We start from the raw sequence: 24069 nt of genomic DNA on the forward strand, positions 1-24069 counted from the left end.
AATTGGCATAAAGATTCATTATCATCAACTTAAGATCTTCATATTCTATATAAGCATTACAAAAGCCCCGGAGATGTAACTTATGTAATGGCACAGAAAAGGCCAGATTCGTAACGAAAACAGCAGCTCCACACGGCATTAGAAAAGCCATGAAACAAACTTCTGGTAGAACCATCCGGCATCAGCATGCTTCTCAGCCTGAGCCTCCTTCGCAGCAAGATAAGCTGCCTCCTCGCGATCAATCTCATCCTTTCCGGTGAAGAGATCGGCGGTCTCGGGAGAGACGCCCTTGCACTTGGTCACAATCTTGTATCCGAAGATGAGGATCAAGTAGAGCGGAATGCCAAGATAAGCAGTGATGAAGTTCTTGTAGTCGAAGTTACCGTATTTCTTAGGGTTGTGCACGAAGACATCGTAGTTCTTCGTGAAGGCGATGAGAATGCAGAAGGCCAGCGCGAAGTATGAGCCTGCGGCACCGAAGGGCGCCTTGTATGCGAGGCTTTCCTCGGGGATGCCTTGTGCCTTACGGGCACGCACGAAGTAGATATGGGTGACCAGGATTGAGATCCAGGTTAGGAGACCGAAGATGGTGACCAGGTTGACAAAGTACTTGAAAACTGTCTTGGAGTCACTAGACACGTTCATGTAGGCGAGAAGGGCGATAAAGGCGGAGATTGCCAGGGCGGGGACGGGCACGCCGCGGCGGTCGGTGCGGGCGAAGATCTTGGGGGCTTTGTCCTCACGGGCAAGACCGTAGATGGTACGGGTGGCAATGTAGAGATCGGAGTTGGCTGCTGAGAAGACGAACATCAGGATACAGGCGTTCAGGATGTGGTCCAGAACTGGGACCTTGGCCAGCTTGATGGCGACGACGAAGGGCGAGGCTGCTGCTTGACCGCTGACCTTGCCGGAGGTTGCAAACGCAAGAAGTTCCGAGTTGTAGGGAACGAGAGTGCCGACAAGAAGCACACTCACGACGTAGAAGACCAGAATTCGGTAGAAGGTCAACTTGATAGCGCGAGGGATAGTCTTGCGAGGGTTCTGTGCCTCGCCAACAGTCACTCCGACCAACTCTGTGCCGAGGTAGGCAAATGTTGCTGAGACCATAGTCGACCAGAAGGCCAGGAATTGACCTGTAGGTCCTTCCATGATGTAGTGGTTGAAGGCACCCGGGTTCTTCCAGTAGCGGAAACCAGTTCGGTCGTGAGTCGGTCCACCACCCAGCATGAGGATGAACGACATGAGAATAATTCCGAGAATGACGATAACCTTGAACGAGGAAAGCCAGAACTCGAATTCTCCGAAGAATTTCACACCGAAGTAATTGATGGCCACGACCAGAATGAGGAAAATGGTAATCCATACTCCGGGGTTGACTTTTTCTGACGGTATCCAGTATGATATTACCAATGCCCCAGCTGTCATTTGATTAGGTGAGAGGATGATGTATTTGAACCAGTATCTGTATATTGTTAGTAGGTTTTCATCAGCGTTGAAGGGAACACATACGTCCAACCCAAGGTAAAGCCGAGCGCAGGATCCACGAATCGAATGGCGTAACCAGTAAAACCAGAGGGCAAGGGAAGCCATGCAGCCATTTCTCCCAGAGCACACATGACCAGATAGACAATGAAACCAACCCAGGCGTAAGCGATCAGAATTGAACCAGGCTATAAAATATTCACGTCAGCGGGGTCATTCACGAGTTAGTTGCTGCGGTTCAGACTTACGCCAGCCCTAGAAAGCGTCTTGTTAGTTTCACATCCAAGAAAATCTTTTGATAGAACACGCGAACACTTACTTTGCGAGAGCTTCTCCAGTTCCGATAATCAATCCAGTACCAATGGCACCTCCGATAGCTGTTGCTGTCAGTATTTACTCTTCCCTGGGTCAAAATCGCACATACCAATCATAGTAATGTGTCTCGCCTTGAGCGCACGCTTCAGATCAACGTGGTTGGGGTCACCCAACCCCCCACGCTGAACCTCGACATCCTCGCCACTGATCTGTTTTGTGATGCCAGTTTCTGTGAAACCCTCAGACTTGAGGGGCTCCATATTGTGTGCGACGCCGATGGGCTGGGACGTAATGCGGGATAGGATAGGAGTCGCTGGGAGAGGTGAAAGATCTCACTTGAAAGAAAGTGAGATCACAGTGGCAAAGACTAAGATCAAGCAAACGATACGAATGCAACCTGACCGGGGCGCTCAGTCCTTATGTACACGAAAGCCAAGAAACGCACCTGGGCACACAGATAAGAAACAGGACCAGAGCCCTTTCTACACCTGGGCAAAACAATTAAATAAGATAAGAAAAAGTAGCCAAGCCTTTCTATTTCTCATCTTATGGGGTACAATTTTACCGTTCCGTAAACACCGTGCGGAGTCGGCGATGCCGTGCAGGGTCGCAAACAGTGTAGCTTGGCGGTCTCTAGCTCATTTTATCTGTAAGGTTTCAATCGCCGAGGCACCCTGGGAGTTCGTGTCCGGGCGGCAGGGCAGACTAGGGCTGTGCCTCTGCCACTTGAATTGAAACTCAGCCTCTTTTGAGGCTCTAAATCTTTAATGCCGGACTAGACGCACAGGATGGACAGCTCGTTACTGTATAGAGAGCTCACTACTGTATACAGTAAGGAGGGAATGATAGACATGTCTAATTTCCCTCTGTCAAAGCTTGTTGATAAGAAAAACACTGCATACAAGCGGAGACATTGGCGCCAAGCCCCGGGGCTTAGAGTCTGCGGGGTGAAAAAGCGCTTTGAATCGGAAGGATCCATAACTTATCTACTGGTAGGTGCGTCTCACTTGCCGTTTTCTATGTGTGGTCAAATGTAACCAGTCAACATTTTTCGAATGTCAACACTAGGTTAGAAACACCAGACAAATATCAATCTACTGGCTTTCCAACCGTGGTCCCACCAAGCCATGAGAGAAAAAAAAAACGCCGCCACCATCCTTGACTCAGCCACCCGGTCAACCAGCTGATGACCTGCAGCCCAGTCCATACTTTTTCCCACCCAAAAGGGGGCCGTTCGAGGCAACTTCAAGTAGACCGAGGCCATCGCCAAGGCGGGATCAGGCTTGGCAGGCGCACGCTAGGCCTAACTGGAGTCTGGGCACCTGCGCCATGACTGACCTACGGTTGTTCCAGCCAATCACCATTGAGGAAATAGGTGAAAGTGCCCGCGTATATTTACTTATCTCTCTTGGCCTGTGGTCTGCGCGTGTTTGGTTCACTTCAATAAAAAATTCCGTTGACAGGCGGTGTTGAGAATTTTCTGGAAGGATTCTAGGAGTGGCGACTCGAAACGCCGAAGTGACCCCAAAGCTACTGCAAGGTATTGAGATGGACGCGGGGTATTACTAACAGAAATAGAAGAGCTGGGGAAGAACAATCCTGGGGTAAATAGGTCTTGTCTCAGTCAGGTAGTCAATTGATTCAACCTTTCAAGGATTGTCTGCTTCTAGCAGCTCGTGGGTTACTAGGTTCGCTTTCGGAGTAACGTTAACTTACCTAATGTTGTACATACACCTAGAGGGTTCGATGTCACAGGTAGTCCGCTTGGTACGCAGGAGCGTAGTAAGGACTGCTTGAAAATATTATATAGCGGTCAATGTGATGACTTCCTAAGTTCCTTCTCAATTATTTGCGAGTGACGTGACATGGTCGACTCTGATCCACACGACAGCCGGCAAGTTCCTGTTTGGAGACGATTGTCTAACAACGAGATTCTCGATGCGAATGCCGGCTTCAATGCCCAATAAAACTGCCCTGCATTTCAAGACAAAGTTTTGGGGAAGAAAAATGCCTCAACTTCCTTGGCGATCAAGTCGAAAGAGTGTGGAGGTAGGTATAACTGACCTCAACACTACTGTGAGCCCCAAATCTGTCAGCACATGACGGGGGATATTTCCAGGTACGATGATAGGTTGAAGAAATTTCTATAGATGATGCTAATCCACTCGATAAGCCAAAACGATCCCATGAAAATCAGCTATATCAGAGAATTTAAACGTAAACAGTGGCAGAGAAACCCAAAAATGGATTTAGATAATGACAAAGAATAGAAACAGAAACAGAAACACCAACATGCCCTGTGGGGACTGGGTATACAGCTCGAATGAAGAATAGAATCAAACTTAAGAAAACAAACAAAAACTATAATATACGAAGGTGACGGCCTATATAGGCAGAATATGAGTGTCACCTTTGATCCCGGCCTAGTCTTAAGCGGTTCGTGTAGGTGGTTGGATACAAATATGAGTCCGACAAAATTCAAAAATTCAAAAAAAAAAAAAAAAGTAGAAAGTAGAAAACAGGACGAGAAATAGCATAAATATTAGCATAGAATTGCCATCCAAAGACCTTATATCTTATCAAGGCCCTTCCAAGACCCTTGACGGCCACTGCTAGTCCGTTAAGACCGTCTACCTTTGGCTGGACTTTTAGCTTCCACCCTTTTTTGATTCTCACCCCGTTTCATACCGTCCTTGTCGGAATTCAAGGTACCCGCCTCTTTCCCGGTACATTTACCGATGATATGACGAGGAGGCGGCTCTTTGATATAACCTCTTGGCTTTGTGTGCTAGAAGACTGTTATTGTGTTTCTTCACTCTGCTTTTATGAGCCGGAAGACTGTTCTGGTATTCTCCCTTTCCAGTTTTTAGGAAAGAGGTCTGTCCTTTTTTTGTTTGTTCGGACCTTGTTAGCTCTTTAAGGATGGGAAATTGTCCCTAGGCGCTATAGTGAATAAACTTGGTTAGCATAGGTACTTAATCAAATTATCTATAACGTTACTTTCTTAATGTACTTACCGAGGTTTTCCCAAAATCTTCACCGGGATCGCTTATCGTTTAAAGCTTCCTGCTTGTCTAAGAATTCTTGTGTATGAGCGTATTGAGGATGAGTGAGCATGCGCGTATGTCAAGTCTGCATTGTCCGTTATTGTGCTAATCAAAGATATATGTGTAGGTACAAGGCTCAGCAGCGTGCACATGGCGAACAACAATACCAGCCACGAGTTGGCTGGCTGTAGAGAGAAAAGAGAAGTAGAAGGATGATGATTCTTTATAAAGGAGCAGCTGATTAAATAGACTTATGACCCCTAACCAATAGGTCTTTTTATACCCCTACCCTTATATAACCGAAATTATTAACCTAAGGCACTCGAAAATGGGCAAAAGCGAGGTGAAAAAAGGCCGAGGTAGGGCAACAACAATATATGAAAGGGTAGACTAGCTTCGAGGCTTATAGAGACTGTCCAATAATCTGTGGCATTATATACACATCTTTTACCCATATTATACCATACCCGCGGGATGTATTCACCGTGCCTCTCAATAAGACAGGTCTATCGATCCAAACTTCGGTTTCACCGCTATTTCTATAAGCTGTCTGAGATTCGATCTGAGGTAGTCATCATCAGTGTTGTGGCGGGAGTGGGCATGGTCTTCGTTAAGAGACTACAGGGCCACGTAGGGAATCAGGTACGTGAGCAGCTCTGAGGACTGATCACGAACCAGCTGCTAGCTCTCGCTTTGTACTGGTAATATCATACAGATGCACTCGACCGGCTAAAATTGCAACCCAGCCGTCGGACGAGCCACAGCTATCCCTCATCGAGCATCTTAGCAAACTGGTGCGCAAGTATCTGTAGCTGCCCGGTGTACTGCTCTGGTTATCATCAGAGTCGGTATTGAAAGTGGTGGATGCTGCACTGTGCTGGTGCTTCCTCATGACATGTGGCCTTGGTCATGATTCGCATGGAAGTCGAGGTTGATCCGTTGAGCTTTGAAAATTGGAAGAATCATTCTTCACGACCCTAGAGCCTAGGTAAATGCTATGATAATGTTAGATACAGGAGCAACTGCCATAGAGCTGAAGTGGAAGTAAAAGTGCGAGTGCAAATTATCCGGTCCACTAATCTCAAAATTGCCAGTATCAGACTATGGAATTCCCTGGAGCCTTCGTAGCCTAATAGAGCAAATTAACTCCAATTAAGATGATGGTAAGGCGAACATGGGTGTTGATAGATGACGTGGAAGACAATGGCCCCCAACCAACAGTGAATTCGCAGTCCAATAAGACACCAACGGGGGTCACAACGGGGACCACACCAAAGAGAACAAGAGACTCATGCGGGATTTAGCAGGGGTTACGATCAAGGAAAGCTTCTGAGGTAATAGGGTAGGCAAGCAGGCGAATACCTGATTTGCGCACGAGGAAAAAGCCCCGAATGCAGCTCGTGAACCACAGCGCTTGGATGCAACACCAGCGACGTGGCACCGGTAGAGTGGAAAGGGATAAACGCGGATAGAAGAGCATTATTTACGCTACCCGTATTATACTGGCCATGTGGGCATGAAGGTTTAAAGGGTCTGCTCGGACGCCTTACCTTGCAATATAGTGTGCCTCGTATTCAGCCTCATGAGTACTGTACATGCACATGCACACCCCTGGTGGTACTGGGTAAAGGGGTGGCTATGGGTGAAATTATAGCGGTGGGCCTGTGTTGGTGCAGTTAGGCTGACTAGATATTCATGAGTGGGTGCCACCAACGGTAGGAAGTCGTGGTGAGTGGAGGGTCAGTAGGGGTACTGGTCATTTTTCATGCCAATAGCAAGATGTGTGCAGTATGTGCAGCGGATAAGCAGCTTGAGCCAGTGAATACTTCATAGGATCCGCTGATAGCTAGGGCTAGTGCCTTCTATGCAAGGTCCTGGATAGATACGTCCGGCGCTACACAACTGGGAGACATTCTCAGCCTATCAATAAGAGTCAAGGTACCAGTACCCTGGATAATGGAATCATGTCCTTGAAGCGAGTGGGGGCCGTCCTAATGGACCAATACCCGTGCTGTGATGTTGGAGTTGGATGTGCTGTGGCATGCATTGGCGCATTAGGGCAGCGATCCATCACGAGATCTCATTGGCTGGCGAGCGCCGCAGCGGTTACAGGTATTAATATCGCGCTGATCGCTGTGAGATGATTGGCGAATTGCCTGTGGATTTTGCTAACATTAGCAACACTCAAAATGTGCTAATTTGTCTTTCCTATGTTAAGAGGGAAGCGATGCGGGGGAGTCGCGTTGTTGATGACTCCTGAGTTGGCCCTATATCACGGCCTGAGGGCCTGCAATCGGTCTTCACAATTCGAGTTTTCCACAAGGGGTCCCTCCTCTGGACTACCTATCTCGAGATCATACTCAACATTCATCATGGGTGTCATTCGTCTGCCTCGCCCAACGGGCATCTATGTCCCAAATTCCCCTAGAACCCTGACCAACGATATGATCTCTCCGCCCCTTTCCCCTGAATTCAGCTTCGACTCTGAGACAATCATTCCCTCTATTCTCCCCGCCATGGAATATGTGTCCTGCAAACTCCAACAACGAATGATGCATGTTACACTTCTCGTGGGCCGCGGCAAGCCCTACCCGACCGGCCAACCCTCCGACCTAATGGTGATCCCCGTCACACCACTCGAGCCCCAATCATCGCGACTTCTCGAACGATCCTTGGCCAAGGCGTCAAGAAAATTCTCCCTGGGTACTAGCTGGATCGACGCCCTCGGCCGCAGCCAGTACGAGCGTCAGGCAAACGAGTGTCTGGTTAAGCAATCCATCCTCCAAAACGAGGTTGTCTTCAGCCAGGAGGGCCTGACCCTCCTCAACATGGACCGGATTTACACTTTCAAGCGGCGCATGTGCATCCTCTCAAACCGGCCATTCTCCCGTTCGGACGACCAATCCATGACTTCCTGCATCCAGCTACTTCACCGCATCGTCGGTGACTATCAAGGTCGACCATTCAGCAAGGCTTTCTTCCATCGTGTCTATGAGCAACTCGATATCCCCGATGAGCAGCTCACAGCTGTTGCAACTGCTTACAAGAGCGTGTACAAGAAAGATGCCATAATCATTCCACCAGTGCCTGAGCCTGAGCGTCTTCCTGAGCGCCTTCCCGTGCGTACCAAAGTTGAACAAGTCCAATTCGTCAACGTTCAGCAGCCTCCCAAGATGAAGGTCGAGCAGCCTCCTAAGGTGAGGGTCGAGCAGCCTTCTAAGATCAAGGCCGTAAAGACCGACCGTGCTCTTGAGCATGTGAAGAGTCCTCGCGAGTACGTCAAGAAGTCACCTGTCATTCACACTGTTCGTGGTCGGAGACAGCCTCCGCCTTCGAAGATGAGATATCAAACGAGACGTGGGCCCAAAACCCCATTGTCGGCTTCCGATGTTACTCCCATTACGAGGAACGAGTGGAACATTCTTAGCAAGGATGTGCGGCAGCAGCCCAAAGTGACGAAGTGGACTCCGTCTCCGACCGTGTTCGCTGTCGCCTGAACGTGATCCTGCTTTGGCCAATGTACAAAAATTTCTCTTCTGCTGTCAAGTCTTTGACACAACCACATCTGATCGCTCACCGACCACTGACAAGCTTGGCTGAGGCTTGGTGAGCTAGCCTGGGAACCCGAGGAAGGTTGGATCTAGCCTGTGTTGCTAGATCACCTTTATGCTCCCTTTCCGTCTGGTTTCATTCACGCTGCACCCTTATAGGCCACTTGATAGAGAGCAGATGGACCGGTGATCACACCCGGCATCGAAAGGACCTTGGTGAACTGGCCGAAAGACCTCTCTCAGGTATCATGAAGGATATCCAACGTCACGACGATATGATAACGAAAATCTTCAAAATTATAATGACGGACCCGTTGTCAGAGAATTTCGGAAGTGCCAGATTTCTCTTCGCTGTCTATAGTTCAAAATCAATACATTTTAATCACTTCAATCAATCAGACTTTTAAGCCCATGTAAATGCACACATCCAGTTGAGATTCAGTCCGGATAAACTCAAAAGGATCAGATACCCACAGCCCTATACAAAATTCTAATATCAACCGAGACGAACGGAACTTCCAAGGTTGTTTGCCGAGCGGCCATCTACAGACCCGCTCAAACGCGGCCGGCAAACTATAGCCCAATCACAAGCACGGCCTAGGCAATAGAGTGGGTGTCAACTATCGGCATCGGAGACAAGATATTAGCACACTGGAATCCTGCCTATGATTAATGAGCAGTCAACTATCAGTCGGGGCTCTCCGCTCCTCCGCTGCCCCGCCATATCACGTGCTCCGGGGGTTTTCGACAACGTTGGATTCGATGATTCTGTGTACTTGTAGTGAATTCCTGTTTTTTTGTTTAGTCAGGTTGGATCGACGTCTTCGGAGCTTCCCTATTTTCCGAGGTGCTTGTCCGCGGAGTCTTGTTCGGGCCTGTCCACTCACATACCAGATTTTGTTGAAGCCTCTAGCAAGTAGACCGGCTCACTTGGCAACAACCAATCGGCCTTGGCGGGGAAAAGACGGCCGATAGAGAAAGTTTTGTCCATCCTGCAAGCCAAAGGCAAGGATATATCTGCCCCTCTTCTGCAGGTCTCTTGTGGTAGGCTCTGTGGGGTTTTATATATCGACCGAGAGAGTTCAGTCCAGCAAACACCAATCAATATTCTCGGTCTCTACTAGAAACATCAAATCAACTATGCCTTCTTTCGAAGAGCCCGCAGACTCGCGGAGTCTAGACAGCGACCGCAAATGGAGTCTGCAGCCACTCATTCGCCATGCGGAGCGCTCGCATAGCAAAATGCCCGGCATTAGAAAGATCCCCCTTCGAGCAATTGGAATCATCGCGTTCATCGCACTTTTGAACATTATTGTCTGGGTTGCGGCGGCGATTGTGTTGAGCTACCACCCTTCGCTTGTTTCCACCGCTGCATTGGCCTATTCTCTCGGATTGAGACATGCATTCGACGCAGACCATATCTCCGCCATCGATCTTATGACTAGACGACTGTTGGCAACGGGACAAAAGCCCGTTACCGTGGGCACATTTTTTTCACTTGGACATTCGACGATTGTGATCATTACGTCTATCGTTGTCGCTGCGACGGCTGCTGCTGTCTCCTCGCGGTTTGACAGCTTCAGTACTATCGGTGGCATCATTGGCAGTTCTGTCAGCGCTGCGTTCTTGATTCTGCTTGGTATCATGAATGCGTACATCTTGTTCAAGCTGATCAAGCAAATGCAGAAGGTTTTCCGTCTACCGGAAGGTCAAGAGGATGAGGCTTGGAAGATTGAGGGTGGTGGGATTCTGTTCTCGATTTTGAAGAAGATGTTCAAATTGATTGATAGGTATGTTGCTAAGCATTTTACATCTCATCTTAAATACTGATCACTTCCTAGACCATGGAAGATGTACCCCCTTGGAATCCTATTCGGTCTCGGTTTCGATACCTCGTCCGAGATCGCACTGCTTGGAATTTCATCCATTGAAGCGGCAAAGGGAACCTCCTTCTGGGTGATTCTTATTCTCCCTGCCCTTTTTACTGGTTTGTCAAACTCTGCTCCACAATCGTGACATTGATGCTAATCGTATCCCTAGCTGGAATGTGTCTCCTGGATACAATCGACGGAGCTCTCATGTTCTCGCTCTATATCCAACCCGCGGCGAACTTCCTCCCAGCAAAGCCATCGACCACTTCAGATGCCTCATCATCAACTAGCGATGGCGATGAGCTTCCTCAATCGCACAATAACCACCGCGACCCAGTTGCCTTCCTCTACTACTCAATTGTGCTCACTACGCTAACTGTCATTGTCGCAATTGTTATTGGTGTAATCCAACTACTCACCCTGATATTGAATGTGACTGATGCAACGGGCAAGTTCTGGGACGGAGTCCAGGTCGCTGGTGACTACTATGACGCTATTGGTGGCGGAATTTGCGGCTGCTTTATTATATTTGGTGGTTTGAGTGTTCTTGTCTATAAACCCTGGCGCAGGTGGATGGATCAGCGTCATGGAAAGAATGCTGTTAATGATGAGGAGAGGTCTCGGGGTGAGGATCCTAAGCTTCATGCTGGTAGCGAGGGTGCTATTGTTACTGAGACAGCGGGTTGTGTCCCGGGCGAAAGAACAGACTCTGCTGTTGGGAAGAGCGCTTCAGCTCAAATTGCTGTGAGAGAGACTGGTGAGCCGAGACTTGAGTCGCACATTGTTTGATGTGGCTTAGCCCTCATAAGGTGCTTTATTTGCTAGATATAGAACGGTTCTACAGTCCTCCGCAGGCGTGATCTTCAGGTACACTGGGGTTTGTGGAGGGTGATCCGATATTTGAACGATATGGATACAGTTTGCTTTCCATCTTATCCTTATATCTTTCTCATTCTTATATCTTTCCGTATTGCTGTTGGAGCGACTTGAACGATTCGATACGAACATGTGGTGCCTCAGGCAGCGAGCATGTGACGTCAATCAAGATTTCGGGTGATCAACTTCAGAGCATGACCCCTTCACACCTTCAGTCTTCAAATGGAGGTTAGAACCGTGGTGAAATGAGATTTGATGGTCTGCTATCGATATTCTCTGCTTAATGTGCCCGGATGCGTGAAATGTCCGCTCTGGATAATGGACCAGCTTGGAGATAACAACACATCCTGGACCCAACAATTACCCGCATATATGATGATTTTAACGATCATATAAAAGCATATTTGAAAACATCACCATGACCCAGAATCCAAACTCGTCCTCGGACGCCAAGACGAGTCATGGATCTATATTCTCATCTCTGCCTTTGGTGTTCATTCTCTCAACGCACTTGTCTCTGGAGGCGTTAGATGATGCCGAAGAACGATTGACGGAACATGGCGGTAAGCTGACGTATGAGATATCTGAAGCCAAAATCATTCTTGGAAAAGTTGGCCGCCCGAAACGTGCCGCGCTCGAATTGCGCTCTCGCGGGGTCTGGACTGAGGAGGTTGCTCCAGTTTCCACGAGTGCCAATCCAGAGCCACCTACAAAGCGTAGGAGAACAGAAGAGCCCCATGAAGGAAACGAACGCCCAGTCGAAATTATCGATCTAAGTACCGAGTCCGAGAGTGAAGAAGATGGAGCTCGAAGTCGTCATGACCCGACACCCCACCTGGTGAAAAAGGCAGAACTTCATGAGAATACAGTCACTGTTTTGAAGCTAGAATGGCTGGATGCATCAATCCAGGCTGGGGTATGTATACCACAAGAGACCTTTATGGTATACCGAGGACTGAAGATACCTACTCCAACTACAACGGGAACGGAGAAGAAATATTTGGAAGAAAAATCAAGTCAAATTATTGAACGTGCCAAAAAGGATGCCGGGTTCCCACCTCCGTCTACCCAAACACCTGATCACCGTAATGCGAGACGCTCCAAGGAACCATCGGATGGATCTTCCTACCAGCGCCAACGACCAAAGCTTTATAGACAGACAACCTCCGAGCACGACGAGAAGGAACCCCCACCACCGAAACCAGACTGGGTCCGAGACCAGGTTCTCTTTGCATGCCTGCGGTCCGCTCCCTTGCACCCACCGAATGAGGAGTTCATCTCACAGCTGGTCAAAATCCGCCGTATCCGAGAACTCACACTTGATGAGATTGGTGTTCGGGCCTATAGCACTTCTATCGCGTCTCTAGCGGCGTACCCGTATGTGATACGTCGACCAAGTGAGGTCCTTGACTTGCCCGGGTGCGACGTGAAGATCGCAGATCTTTTCTCCCAGTGGCAGCAGCATGGTGGCTGCGAGCATACCGATGGCGATGGGAATGTTGCAGCGGCCGATGCCTTGGACTCAGACCCTGTGCTGCGAGTTCTGAACTCATTCTATCAAATTTGGGGAGTAGGCGCCAAGACTGCACGAGAGTTCTATTACCACCGAGGCTGGCGCGATCTCGATGATATCGTTGAGCATGGATGGAGCATACTTTCTCGTGTGCAGCAAATTGGAGTCAAGTTCTACGACGAGTTCCTGGAAGGCGTTTCACGCGCTGAGTCCGAGTGTATTGCTGATATTGTTCGAGAGCATGCCAATCGTGTTCGACCAGAAGGGGATGGCATGGTTGAATGCATTATCGTTGGAGGATACCGGCGTGGAAAGGAAATCAGCGGCGATGTGGATATTATATTGACTCATCGCGATGATACTGTGACAAAGAATCTCGTTGTGGATGTTGTTGCAAGTCTTGAGCAGGATCAGTACATCACGCATACTCTCGCCTTGCATGTCACTTCCTCACATCGGGAGCAACAGACTTTACCCTTCCACGGCGAAGACTCGAGGGGCTTCGATACACTGGACAAAGCACTTGTTGTATGGCAGAATCCGCATTTCAGCCCAGATCTAGTAGGTTCAGTGGAGGGTCAACGCAAAAGAAACCCGAATCCTCACCGTCGTGTTGATATCATTATATCGCCATGGCGCACAGTCGGCTGTGCGGTGCTAGGTTGGTCTGGTGATACGACCTTCCAGCGAGATCTGCGACGCCATGCGAAGAAGGCACACTCTTGGAAATTCGATTCGAGTGGTATAAGAGCTCGGGATTCGACTGGCCGGGTGGTGGATCTCGAGCATGGAGGAGAGACCTGGGAACAGCGAGAGAGGCTTGTTATGGAGCGCATTGGTATAGGCTGGAGACCACCGCAAGAACGATGCTCGAGATAGAAAAGCCGAGGCAACCGAGTGTCACCATATATGTAACTCATCGCTATTTGCCTTTCGGTCTCTGTCTTTCGTTTCCATTTCCCATCGACTCACAATGTTTTGATGAAGATAGTCCATTTGTCTTCGGGGCCCACGGTTTGATTCCAAGCCCCCAGATTCTTGATAAAAAGTGCATTCCAACACTCAAGTTGGTTATGAATCTCGAGCCAGCGCTGTGTTTCCTACTGGACTAGTCGATGCATCTCGAATATTAAGACGTCTGAGATGATCGAGACAAATGAGTGGTCTCGGAGGACTTGAATGTCGTCGTCTAGTGTGAGCTCTCCGCTTCCTCGGTGCTGCGTTTTAAGAATACTCGAGGACATCTAATCTTCGCCTGCATGTACCCTATCAACAAACGGTGGACCACGTAAGAGGAAAGTCTCGAAGCATCAGACTAGTGCGAGTATATAAACGTTCAGGGAAGTTTCTATCACTACCATTTGTACCCAAAACTGCAATCCCTCCTGTTTGTCTAAGAAACTCAACACTTACGGCATATCAAGAGAGAAGAGGGCCCGAGAAAGAATTTCTGTAAATGGTGTCGGTTCATTCTGGAGCATTATAGGAGATCTCCTCAACGTAAGCTTATGATAACTTTATCCCTATACACTTGGGCAACAGATTATGGGGGTGGTGGCATGCCAGTAAATTGCCCAGCCTCTTCGGCAGGACTGACCCAACTGACACGTCCACCAGTGTATATCTCCACCTTAGGCGGTAGTGCGTTCAGAATTCCGATATCATCCAGTATTCCTGCTCGGAGGACTGTTGTCTCGTCAGGAGTACCGTCAGACTTCATTGTCAGCCCATAGAGCGGCGTTCCTACGGGCATCGTCAGTCAATACTACCAACCTCGTTTTATAATACACACCACAATCTGAACAGAAATAGTTCTTAATATGATTCCCACTGTCCGCCGTTTTTGCCACTTCTTTAGGACTTCCAGCTGTGATTTTCAAGTCGACATTTTTGATGATGAAATTATACGTGTAGAGACCGCCGGTAAGTTTGCGACAATCGAAACAGTGGCAAAGCGCCTATTGAAAGAAAGTATACTATTAAGTCAATGAAAACAATCCGTCGGACATAGACTAACCGATACTAAAGGCTGGCCACTATATTGGATCCGAACCTTTCCGCAAAAACAGCCGCCAACAGCCATTTTCAATGTGTAGGTGTCTGTTTCAATATTACAAAAGGGAAAAGGAAAGGGAAAGGAGTTTATAACTTGAGATCCTACGGTGTCTCAGCTGCAGTCGGTCCGGACGAACCTTTGCCCGGAAGACAACATCAGAGCTAGAACCGCTTACAGAAAGAGGTGAAAGAGTTTGTTGGCCCCAACATAAGACTGTTGGGTATGGACATTTATGATTTTGGCGTGGGTACCACGATTGCTTCTGACTTGTATCAAGTTCTTACTAGTATTGTTGAACGCCCAGTGCTGCACTTGACTCTAGCTTACTGTCTAGTAATGATGCAGAAGGGTGGATACCAAAGGTATGAAGAGATCTCAAGTAGCAGTGTGCATGTATTGCATTCCCTATGCTTTCTCACTCGCGCTACCTCAGAGGGTAAGGGTCGTATCAGATTCTTTTACGGAAACCCATTGGATAGAGGACCATGTAAGTATACCTGTCTACACATCCACCCACTTTGATATGAAACCTGTGCAAGACGTTCCTTGATTCATAGAACAAATAGCGGAGCAGGGACTCATAATAAGTCAACCTTCATTGCTGATCGGTTCAGCATGATGCCGATGAGTAGCTTTAGATAATCTACGAAGGGTAGTCACTGAGGTATAAATTGTGGTAACTCTGACATCTTTCATCAAGTATTCAACATTATCATTCCGAGAAGATCATCTACTTTGCTGACAAGTCTATATTTCATTCATGAAGCTCTTGATCGCACTGGGCCTTCTTGCTGCTATACCGCGCACTGTGGCACTTCTTGCTACTGATATGACTTTGCTCAGCGTTCTCTGTAGATCCGAAGATTTTGTGTTCTGGGCCGATTCGAATCGTTGGTAGCGGTGCAAACTACCAGGCTTAGTTCCAAACTTTAAGGTAAGGGCTTCAAATATACTCACGGAATATGCTATTCGCTGGAATGTCTCGAATGGACTTTCCAGTGCTGCTGCGGCGCAGCGAGCAGTGAGATAATTTGCTGCCTATGGGGTAAAGAAACTTTGAAGTAACGCGGAGGATAAGCCCGAGAAAGGCAGACATCTAAAGACATTTCCATCAACTACCTATCTATGGGCCAGACAGTCGACACATAAAGCCATCGTAACACAATATCCCTTTGCGGCATATACTCGATATCTACAAGGGTAAGGAAATAGGCATTGGTCATGTCCAATTCAGACCTCACCTAGAGACACATCAAGTAAACAGAAAGGTAAAATATGTCACAGCCTCCACACCAATAACATGGCTATAAGAACAAATCCAGAGGGAAGAGAAGAAAGGGAAAAGAGGAGAACATAAAAGGGTACACATAGATACAGATTTACCAATCACTTGGCAATGATGCAGAAGAAATAGACGCGGTAGAAATCAAGTAAAAGATGACCGTCACCTGCGAATGCAAATGCACAAACCATGGCGAATCAATCATCACGCCATAGGCCTGGAACTGGCCATCTCACCATACCGACCACGACTGCGAGTTGTGTCATATGCGTTGACAACACGCATTTGACCACCATCGTCGGCCTGGGAGAAGGCGTAGCCGCGCTGTTTGCGCATGCGCTGTACTTGGCGGACCTTCCGAATGGCTTTTTGGAATTGCTCCATACGCGGGCGGTAGTCCTGGACATTGTATTTCTGGATCTCCTGGACGTGGTGGTATTGCTGTGGGTAGTACATGCGCTTGGCGTACTTCCATGCATAATCACGCATGAGACAGATGGCGGGGAGGACGACAGCCATCAGGTAGAATATGGGGGATTTGAAGAGGACTGGGATTGTGCCGTAGTATTCGCGTGAGAATCCAATGGCGGGGGCGGCGTAACCGTAGGCCGGGAGGAAGATAAGCCAGAGGAGCATTGATCCAGGGATGGCGATGAAGGTGTATTTGGTCCACACGTTTGTGATCAGAGCTGCCTTTCCGAGGACGGTAGCAAGCACGGCAGTGTACAGTGCCTCGCCCCAGACCCAGTGGCCGGCAACCTTGCCGTCAGCCATTGGGAGGTCCCAGAAGAAGATCAGCTGGGAGACGATGTACAGGATGAGAGAATGGAAGAATCCGTTTAGAATCCAAGCCCAGAAGCTGTGTTTGCGGAAGAATTGTCCTTCTTGTCCCAAACGGTACAATTGAGGATAGCGGTCCAGCAAGCGAGCAGAGATGTACTGGTCGAAGATTCCCATGGCGAACGGAGGCAAGACAGTGAACAGCACGTTGTAGAAGGAGAGTGTCCAGGACTCGTAGATAACCTCACCGGAGAAGGCGTTTTGGAAAGAATACTGTTTTGAGTTAGATACTGCCATCACCTGTTATCGAGGACAGACTTACCCAGAATTGAGTCATGTACAGTGTGATGTTTTTATAATACGAGTAGAGAATGACTCGACTGATTCGAGAATAACTCCAGGCGCCGTGCACCAAAAGCAGCTTCCGAAGGAATCGGAACTGGGCAATCGCCACATCAGCAGATCGTGCTGCTTGAAGACCTTCAACACCGCTGATACCAACGCCGACGTGAGCGGCCTGAATCATAGACACATCATTGGCACCGTCGCCAATAGCCAGAAGGAGAGACTTCAAGTGGCGTTTGACAAGCTTGACGACCAAAGCCTTTTGAAGGGGAGACACACGACTATATAGGTCAGAAAGATGGCTCCTGGAAGGGAACTAAAGGGGCTTACCAGCAAACAACAGCTTTGCAAATAACCGCGAGATCTAAGAATAGCTTCTCCATATCCTTCTCCAAGGCAAAGGTCAGAGACCGCCCATCGATAACCAAAGCCAACGGTTCAGAGTCACCAGAAGCAATTTGACTCTTGACAGCGTCCAGTTTCTTCTGTAAGTTGTCGCGGGTAGCTTCGGCCGATTCCTCGTTGATAATCAAAAGCGTCATGTCTTCTGAGATAAGCTTACAAGACATGCCAATGTTGATGGCAGTCTCTTGTCGGTCACCAGTCAAAACCCAGATCTTGATACCTGCAGTCTGGAGCGTGTGGATAGTATCCGGAACACCATCTTGCAAACGATCCTCGATAGCCGTAGCACCAAGAAGATAGAGATCCTTTTCAATCAACTCAGCGGCCTTGTCCAATTCATCCGCGCGATTACCACCGACAGTCGTGGCTGCCTTGTCGAAAATCTGGTACCATTGCTGGAACTCATCTTCGGGAATCTCCCGCATGGCCAGACAAAGAGTCCGCAGACCATCCGAGGCATACTCCTCCAAATGTTGGAGGGTTGCTTCCACGGTAGGGTTGTCAGGGTGCAATCGCTCAAGAATGACCGTATCAGCACCCTTGGTGTAGATACGGACCTTTCCATCTGGACAGCGGAAGATAGTCGACATTCGCTTTCGGGTAGAGTTGAACTCGCACACTGCCAGCAGTTCATATTCAAGCTCCTGTCCTCCGGCCTCGAAAATTACGGATCTGGGTCTTCGGTTGGTGAAACGAAATCCGAGTGAGGCGGCTCCATCAACCAACGCTCCCTCATCGGGCGAGGCTGCTTGGTACTTGATCACAGTTGGATCCTTGCTGTTGCGTTCGGGAATAACCGTGTGACAAGTGGCGAGAAGGGTGAGCAGTTCGCGAATGGCGTTTTGGCTGGGATGCGATTGCATGTTCTCCTTGAGTTGCTTGAAATCGTGGATACCAACCTCGGTACCATCCTCCACAGTAGCCCGGCGGTCTTCGGGGACGTCATCACCATATTGAATACCGGCAATCGTGACCTGCTTAAACTCCATCATGTTGCAAGTAAGCGTACCTGTTTTGTCGGAGAAGATGTACTCAATTTGGCCAAGTTCTTCGACAAGAGAGGATGTGCGGCAAGTAGCCGGTGTATCGGTTTTGTCGTAGTAAATATCAAGGTCGGAATTGATGAGGAAAGCCTGGAAGTATTTGACAATTTCAATGGTGACGAAGAGGGAGATTGGAACCAAGTTCGAGTACAGGACCCAGTAAGTAAAGATATCCATGACGAATTGCTTCACTGGCTTAACCGACCCATAGTCGAGGTAGGAAAGCTTATCAGACCTGGTTTGTCGAATAACAAGATCACCAACAGAACTGATAACACTCAGAGCAATGAGAATGCTCACTAGCATCAGAATCTGGATGTTGACAGTTCGTTCCACAGCAGTCCGTTTGATCGGGGTTGCAGTAGCGTTACGCATCAGCTTCGTCTCATGACCACTGAAAACAACGATTCCATGGATCCAAGGAGTGTTGCGTAGCGTTGCACCTCGAAGCAACAGCTGATCAGGAGCCAGAGGCAGCTCTTTCTCGCCGCCTCCGGCGTTCATGGTCAGAGTAGCTTCGTAAGTATACAGACTGCTGTTCGGTTGTTCTGAGCGAACCCGTCCGCTCAACCGACTCAAGTCACTGGGACTAACCAGATGGGCAGTCTCAGGAATAGCCTGCTTGATTTTGAGATTGGTCTCACCATCCAGATTTGCTGTCTCGATGTAGCACAGACCCTCCGGCTCGGACGATGCCAGCAACACCAAGTCGGCTGGGAAAGGCTGCTCGGACTCAACGCGAACCACATCACCCACCACAACATCTACCCACTTTGTCTCGTGGAACGAAGAGCCCTTGAGGACTTGGGTTTTCGAATAGTTTAGACCTCTATCCGACATCCTCCGTTTATAGTCCTCCACCAATTCTTTGATGGCTGACACCGCCAAGACAATAGCGAGTGGAACAATCGTGGTGTACTGATTTGTGGGCGACACATTGGGAACTTGTTGTAAAACGGCAGTAAACAAGAAGAAGAGGTTGGCGTATTTGGAGAATTGTTCGAAGAGGAACTTGGGGATGAAGGTGAAGATGTTGTATTTGGCAGTCGAAACGTGGTTGCTGACGAACTTGTGGACGGAATTGGCGGGTGGGTTATTGAGCTGGATCATGCGCGGGCCCAGAGTCGAGGGGTCAGCTCTGCTCCGCTTGAAGATGTTGAGGTCCGACGCGCTGAACTTCTTTCGCGGCTTCGGGGGTGCGGGCTGGGTGGAAGCACTATCAACCGTCGCCCTTCTTGCGCCGGCCTCTGTTAAAGGGAGGTCCATCTCTGAGTACTGTGATGTCCCCATGCCAAACATGTACTTTGCCTTGCCCATCAAGCCGCCCCCGAGTCCGAGGATACTATTGCGCTCATTTGCTCTTCGAACATTATGCGATTGGGCAATACGGTCGTCATCGGCGTCGAGATCATAGTATCCGGAATGCGCATCGTCGAGGTCGTCATCCAGGGAATACCGTTGGTAGTTGTCCAGTCCGGAGGTCTGGGAGTAGGTTCGGTCCCGGGATCCGCTGGAGTAGGGGTCATTCGAATGCAAGCCCGGGTTGACAGGCGGATGCGCCGGTCCAGCACCAACATTGTGAAGCGTTGTGCCCTGCGGCACGCGCGATCCGACAAAGTTATCGTAGGATACCGAAGGGCGCGCTTGAGAGTAGGGTTCGTCGGAATCGTCAATGTTGTAGCGTTCTAGGAGGTGTTCGTCGTTCACAGGCGGGCCTTGGCCACTGTTGTATATGGGTCCGGAGTCCAACAGCAGGTCTTCATCGCGACCAGCGGCTGAATGCGACCCGGGAGGCCTACCGCTGGCCATGACGCCGCGGGGAAGCTGACACTGTCACTGAAGTTGCGTAGTGGTGATGCCCCTGAGGCATTGATCGGAAAGCGTAGTCGACAGAGAGCGATTTGCCAGATCTGTCGGCACAGAGTCAAATAAGGTAGCCAGAAACCGATTCGAGGGAAGTGAAAGGGGAGACGGGAATGAGGTGGCTTTGCGGGTGAAGGCAACAAATTAAGCTATGTTTGGCCCGTAAGGCGGTAAAGCGCTTCACAACAATCAAAGCGACTACGAGATATACGGCATATATATTGGTTTGAGTTATTGTATAGCTTGGAGTAAGATGCGTTTCTTTGATCTTTGTATCAAGATCTGTCGTCAGATTACTTGGCTGTGTCCAGTCTGCAACTGATCTAAGAATAGGGGTCTTCTTGGCGTGATATATTAAGTGCCAACTGAGACGACACATGTAGATACGAATACACAGCCTGATAATACACAACCTCCATGCATGATCTTTGATATTTTGATATCCCACTGGAGAAAGAAATGTAGGAGAATAAATGGTATTAAAATTACAGTTCCCTCTACAGCGTAGATACTATATACATGTCCCCGGACGATGGACATGATAACTTGAGACGGTACCCTGTCGAAATGCGATGCATACAAAGTGAAGTAAGGATACTGTTCTCCGAGCACATCGTATAAAGCACTATTACCGTCGTGTTATGGAAATTGATCAGCTTCCTGCATGGCTCGAAATCGGCATGTTACCATCCTAGGACGTCTCCTTGAGTAGCCGCGCTATACTATTGAGACAACGGGGCGGGGGTTAGAATTTGCCTCATAATTTTTGTTGATAAGACGACATCGCTTGGTAGTAAGATAAGTGCATTGGTTTTCAACTAGACTCCGGTCCCATGATCGTCAAAGTGGTATTACATGTTCATTCGGTTGCAACCAACCGGTCATTCTCAGCCCGCGACTCATCAGCCATGCCAACCTTCGCCCGCTTGGCCAGATCAGTCCGCAGAACCTTGTCGATAATGAGATTAAGCTCCTTGACCTTGTCCCAGGCCACACTCGTCTTGTTGACAATAACCATGGGGTTAATCGGAGAACCCTCGATCTTGGACATGTAGCAGAGCTCGCCGGCGCTGTTGATGCCAATGACGAGGTCTCCTTCAGATGCCTGCTCTTCCTTGAGAGTAGCGTCAACAATGACATGCTTGCTGTCGTTGAAAGTATTGAAGGTGATTGAGAGAGGCTTGTGGGTGATGTTGAGGGCGACAGGCACACGCTCCTCAACCCCGTAGACGATGACCCGGCCATCCTTGACCACAGCATCCGGCCGGCGGAAGTGTTGCAGTCCGGTCATGATGGCAATGCAGGCTGCATCGGTAAGGTTTCCATCGTAGTCGATTACATGCACATCAGCACGGATGCTCCAACAGCTCACACCTTTGATGATGCAGAGAGACTCGGTATCGAGAGCGTTGGAGTGACGAATGACGCGGTCAAGGGTGTTGGTGGCAGATGCCTCGAGATCATTGGAGCTGCAGAAGTGATTGTTAGAGACAGCCACATATTATAGCAACCAGAATAATCATTACCGTCCATTCTCCCAGGCGGGAGAGCCCATGGAACTCAGCTCCATGTTGATGTTGAATAGACCATCAAAAGGACGTTCCTCACGAGGCTTGGTGACCTCAGCGGAGATGCGAACAATAAGGCTAGAGAGGCAATCAGTAATAACAATCTGCAGAGGATCAATGGTAGTGCGCACCTCGTCTTGCCAAGCTGCAGCTTCACATGTCCATATTCTTCACCAAACGTGATGTCCATGGGACGGAACTGATCAGGCTGACGGCCATCGAGCCGCACATCCTCACGAAGCGCCTCAAGAATGAAGTCACGCTCCGCAATCGAGAGTTGCGCTTCCTTCGACATCGTTACAGTGGCCCCGGCGCGGGGAATAGCAAAGTTGGTTGCTTTTTTGGGCGGTTTTGCCGAAGGCGGTCGGATAGAACGCATCGGAAGAATGGTTAGTCCCACACCGGAACCAATGGGGAGACGTAACGGAAGGGCGGTAAGGAGGGAGATTGTGAACCTTCCAGCCTGGACAACGGAGTTGAAGCTTAGACTTGCACCTATCACTTCCCCCAACCGCCAAAATGACTACAGGTATGCTATAATTGGAATTAAACTCCGGCGATGAGCTCTTTCTAATGTCTTCTAGCCCACAGACCAACATTTGATCCGGTACGACAGCTTTTTTAACGTCTCTTCGACATGGATACTGACTGATTGAACAGGCGCAAGGAAAAGAAGCCCTCCGCGGCCCAGCCTACCACCAGCGCCTCCTTCCAGCTCACACACACCTGAAGACCCGGTATGAAGAGCCGATTTTGTGGAGAGCGCAAGCCTTGACTAACTTAATCCAGTCAACCCGGACAAGGTGGCGACGCGGACGCAGCTCCCCGCGACCTACGCGCAGAACTCCTCCAGGCTGAGGCTGCTCACTTTGCCAAGAAGAACGGCGTTCCCGTCGACACACCAGCTGTCACCGATTCAGCTCCCAAGCGACAGCTCGAGGCTGCACCCGAAGACGCCAGCGATCAAATACAAGAAGAAGACCCAGAAGCGAAGCGGAGACGTATATTGGAGGAGTCGCGTGATATAGACGCTGACTCGGACGGGTCAGAAGAAGACAGCAGTGACGAGGATAGGTGTGTTGGATTGGGATACTCTACTTTGCGTATATATACTGATCAAACTCAGTGACGACGAGGACGAGGCAGCCGAGCTAATGCGCGAGCTGGAGAAGATCAAGAAGGAGCGCTTGGAGCAAAAAGAGAAAGAGGTATGTTCATTGAAGTTACTTCATGATTCTGGCTAACACAAAGCAGGAGCGTGAACGGGCCGCAGAGGAAGAGGAGCAGCGTGAGGTTGATATTGCCCGCGGTAACCCTCTGCTCAATTCGCAAGACTTTAACATGAAGCGACGCTGGGACGACGATGTTGTGTTCAAGAACCAGGCTCGAGGAACGGAGAACCGAGATGGCAAGGAATTCGTCAATGTAGGGAGTTCTCTGGTCTTGCTCTGGTTTTTGACAGTCAAGCTAATTGTTCTTTTAGGACCTCCTTCGTTCCGATTTCCACAAGCGCTTCATGGTATGCATTAGACCTGCCAACTTCCTTCTACATCTTCTAACAATATTATAGGGCAAGTACGTGCGTTAGATAACCTTGGGGGATTACTTGGAATACCACTTTAGCAAATGAATGCTACCTTTTAATGCCGCCCATTGCCATACAACCAGATATACTATAAAATAGCCATAGAAAGAAAGGACCAACCTGAACCAAACTAGACCCCTAATCGAGTCCCACCAATGAAACTATACGCGCGAACGATCTCCCTCCACACTACGGATGGCAGATACAGCGGTATATGCCTCCATTCTTTGAAACTTAAGGCATCAGCAGCTGGCGCCGCTTCTCTATTTTTTCCCTTTTTTTTTTTTTTTTTTGGATATTCTCTGAAAATGACAAGCTTTAATCAGCTACCTAGTTAATCTCATTCTATTGGACATTTAGTTTACCCAAATAAATTGAACATTCGAACCTCGGCTGCCGATATACTTCCACTCTCACCGCCTTAAACCTTATCGACAAGACTAACCTGATATCAATTCTCGACAGACTCCAAACCAACAAACCAACA

General features: G+C 48.9%; 8 protein-coding genes across 8 annotated transcripts; 4 read left to right on the top strand and 4 right to left on the bottom strand.

Annotated features, from left to right (window-relative positions):
* Nucleotides 1–138: 138 nt before the first annotated feature.
* PENARI_c009G08040 (dicarboxylic amino acid permease agtA) lies at nt 139–2057 on the bottom strand (the record flags this gene model as incomplete). The annotated part of the gene is made up of 5 exons (XM_022631942.1): nt 139–1462; nt 1510–1670; nt 1731–1737; nt 1802–1859; nt 1907–2057. The coding sequence occupies 5 exons, from the start codon at nt 2055–2057 to the stop codon at nt 139–141; spliced, it is 1701 nt and encodes a 566-aa protein (XP_022488393.1).
* A 5159-nt stretch (nt 2058–7216) lies between these two features.
* PENARI_c009G04660 (uncharacterized protein) lies at nt 7217–8341 on the top strand (the record flags this gene model as incomplete). Its single annotated transcript, XM_022631840.1, has 1 exon — nt 7217–8341. The coding sequence occupies one exon, from the start codon at nt 7217–7219 to the stop codon at nt 8339–8341; it is 1125 nt and encodes a 374-aa protein (XP_022488315.1).
* A 1194-nt stretch (nt 8342–9535) lies between these two features.
* On the top strand, nt 9536–11055 carry PENARI_c009G10004 (HoxN/HupN/NixA family nickel/cobalt transporter; the record flags this gene model as incomplete). The annotated part of the gene is made up of 3 exons (XM_022632006.1): nt 9536–10185; nt 10237–10382; nt 10436–11055. 3 exons carry the CDS (start codon nt 9536–9538, stop codon nt 11053–11055), a joined length of 1416 nt encoding a protein of 471 aa, XP_022488214.1.
* A 505-nt stretch (nt 11056–11560) lies between these two features.
* PENARI_c009G06046 (type-X family DNA polymerase) lies at nt 11561–13534 on the top strand (the record flags this gene model as incomplete). Its single annotated transcript, XM_022631883.1, has 1 exon — nt 11561–13534. One exon carries the CDS (start codon nt 11561–11563, stop codon nt 13532–13534), a length of 1974 nt encoding a protein of 657 aa, XP_022488445.1.
* A 664-nt stretch (nt 13535–14198) lies between these two features.
* On the bottom strand, nt 14199–14738 carry PENARI_c009G04318 (GFA family protein; the record flags this gene model as incomplete). The annotated part of the gene is made up of 3 exons (XM_022631831.1): nt 14199–14398; nt 14448–14613; nt 14673–14738. 3 exons carry the CDS (start codon nt 14736–14738, stop codon nt 14199–14201), a joined length of 432 nt encoding a protein of 143 aa, XP_022488301.1.
* A 1359-nt stretch (nt 14739–16097) lies between these two features.
* Nucleotides 16098–20375, bottom strand: PENARI_c009G02093 (aminophospholipid-translocating P4-type ATPase DRS2; the record flags this gene model as incomplete). Its single annotated transcript, XM_022631769.1, has 4 exons — nt 16098–16159; nt 16230–17046; nt 17096–17399; nt 17449–20375. The coding sequence occupies 4 exons, from the start codon at nt 20373–20375 to the stop codon at nt 16098–16100; spliced, it is 4110 nt and encodes a 1369-aa protein (XP_022488408.1).
* A 913-nt stretch (nt 20376–21288) lies between these two features.
* PENARI_c009G12354 (exosome non-catalytic core subunit RRP45) lies at nt 21289–22292 on the bottom strand (the record flags this gene model as incomplete). The annotated part of the gene is made up of 3 exons (XM_022632078.1): nt 21289–21898; nt 21956–22075; nt 22129–22292. The coding sequence occupies 3 exons, from the start codon at nt 22290–22292 to the stop codon at nt 21289–21291; spliced, it is 894 nt and encodes a 297-aa protein (XP_022488344.1).
* Nucleotides 22293–22516: 224 nt separating this feature from the next.
* PENARI_c009G10635 (spliceosome-associated CWC15 family protein) lies at nt 22517–23585 on the top strand (the record flags this gene model as incomplete). Its single annotated transcript, XM_022632027.1, has 8 exons — nt 22517–22526; nt 22582–22604; nt 22658–22734; nt 22787–23071; nt 23124–23205; nt 23252–23422; nt 23481–23516; nt 23568–23585. 8 exons carry the CDS (start codon nt 22517–22519, stop codon nt 23583–23585), a joined length of 702 nt encoding a protein of 233 aa, XP_022488067.1.
* Between the last annotated feature and the right edge of the window lie 484 nt (nt 23586–24069).

This window comes from Penicillium arizonense (genome assembly GCF_001773325.1).
Source record: "Penicillium arizonense strain CBS 141311 chromosome Unknown PENARI_contig009, whole genome shotgun sequence".
NCBI lineage: Eukaryota > Fungi > Ascomycota > Eurotiomycetes > Eurotiales > Aspergillaceae > Penicillium > Penicillium arizonense.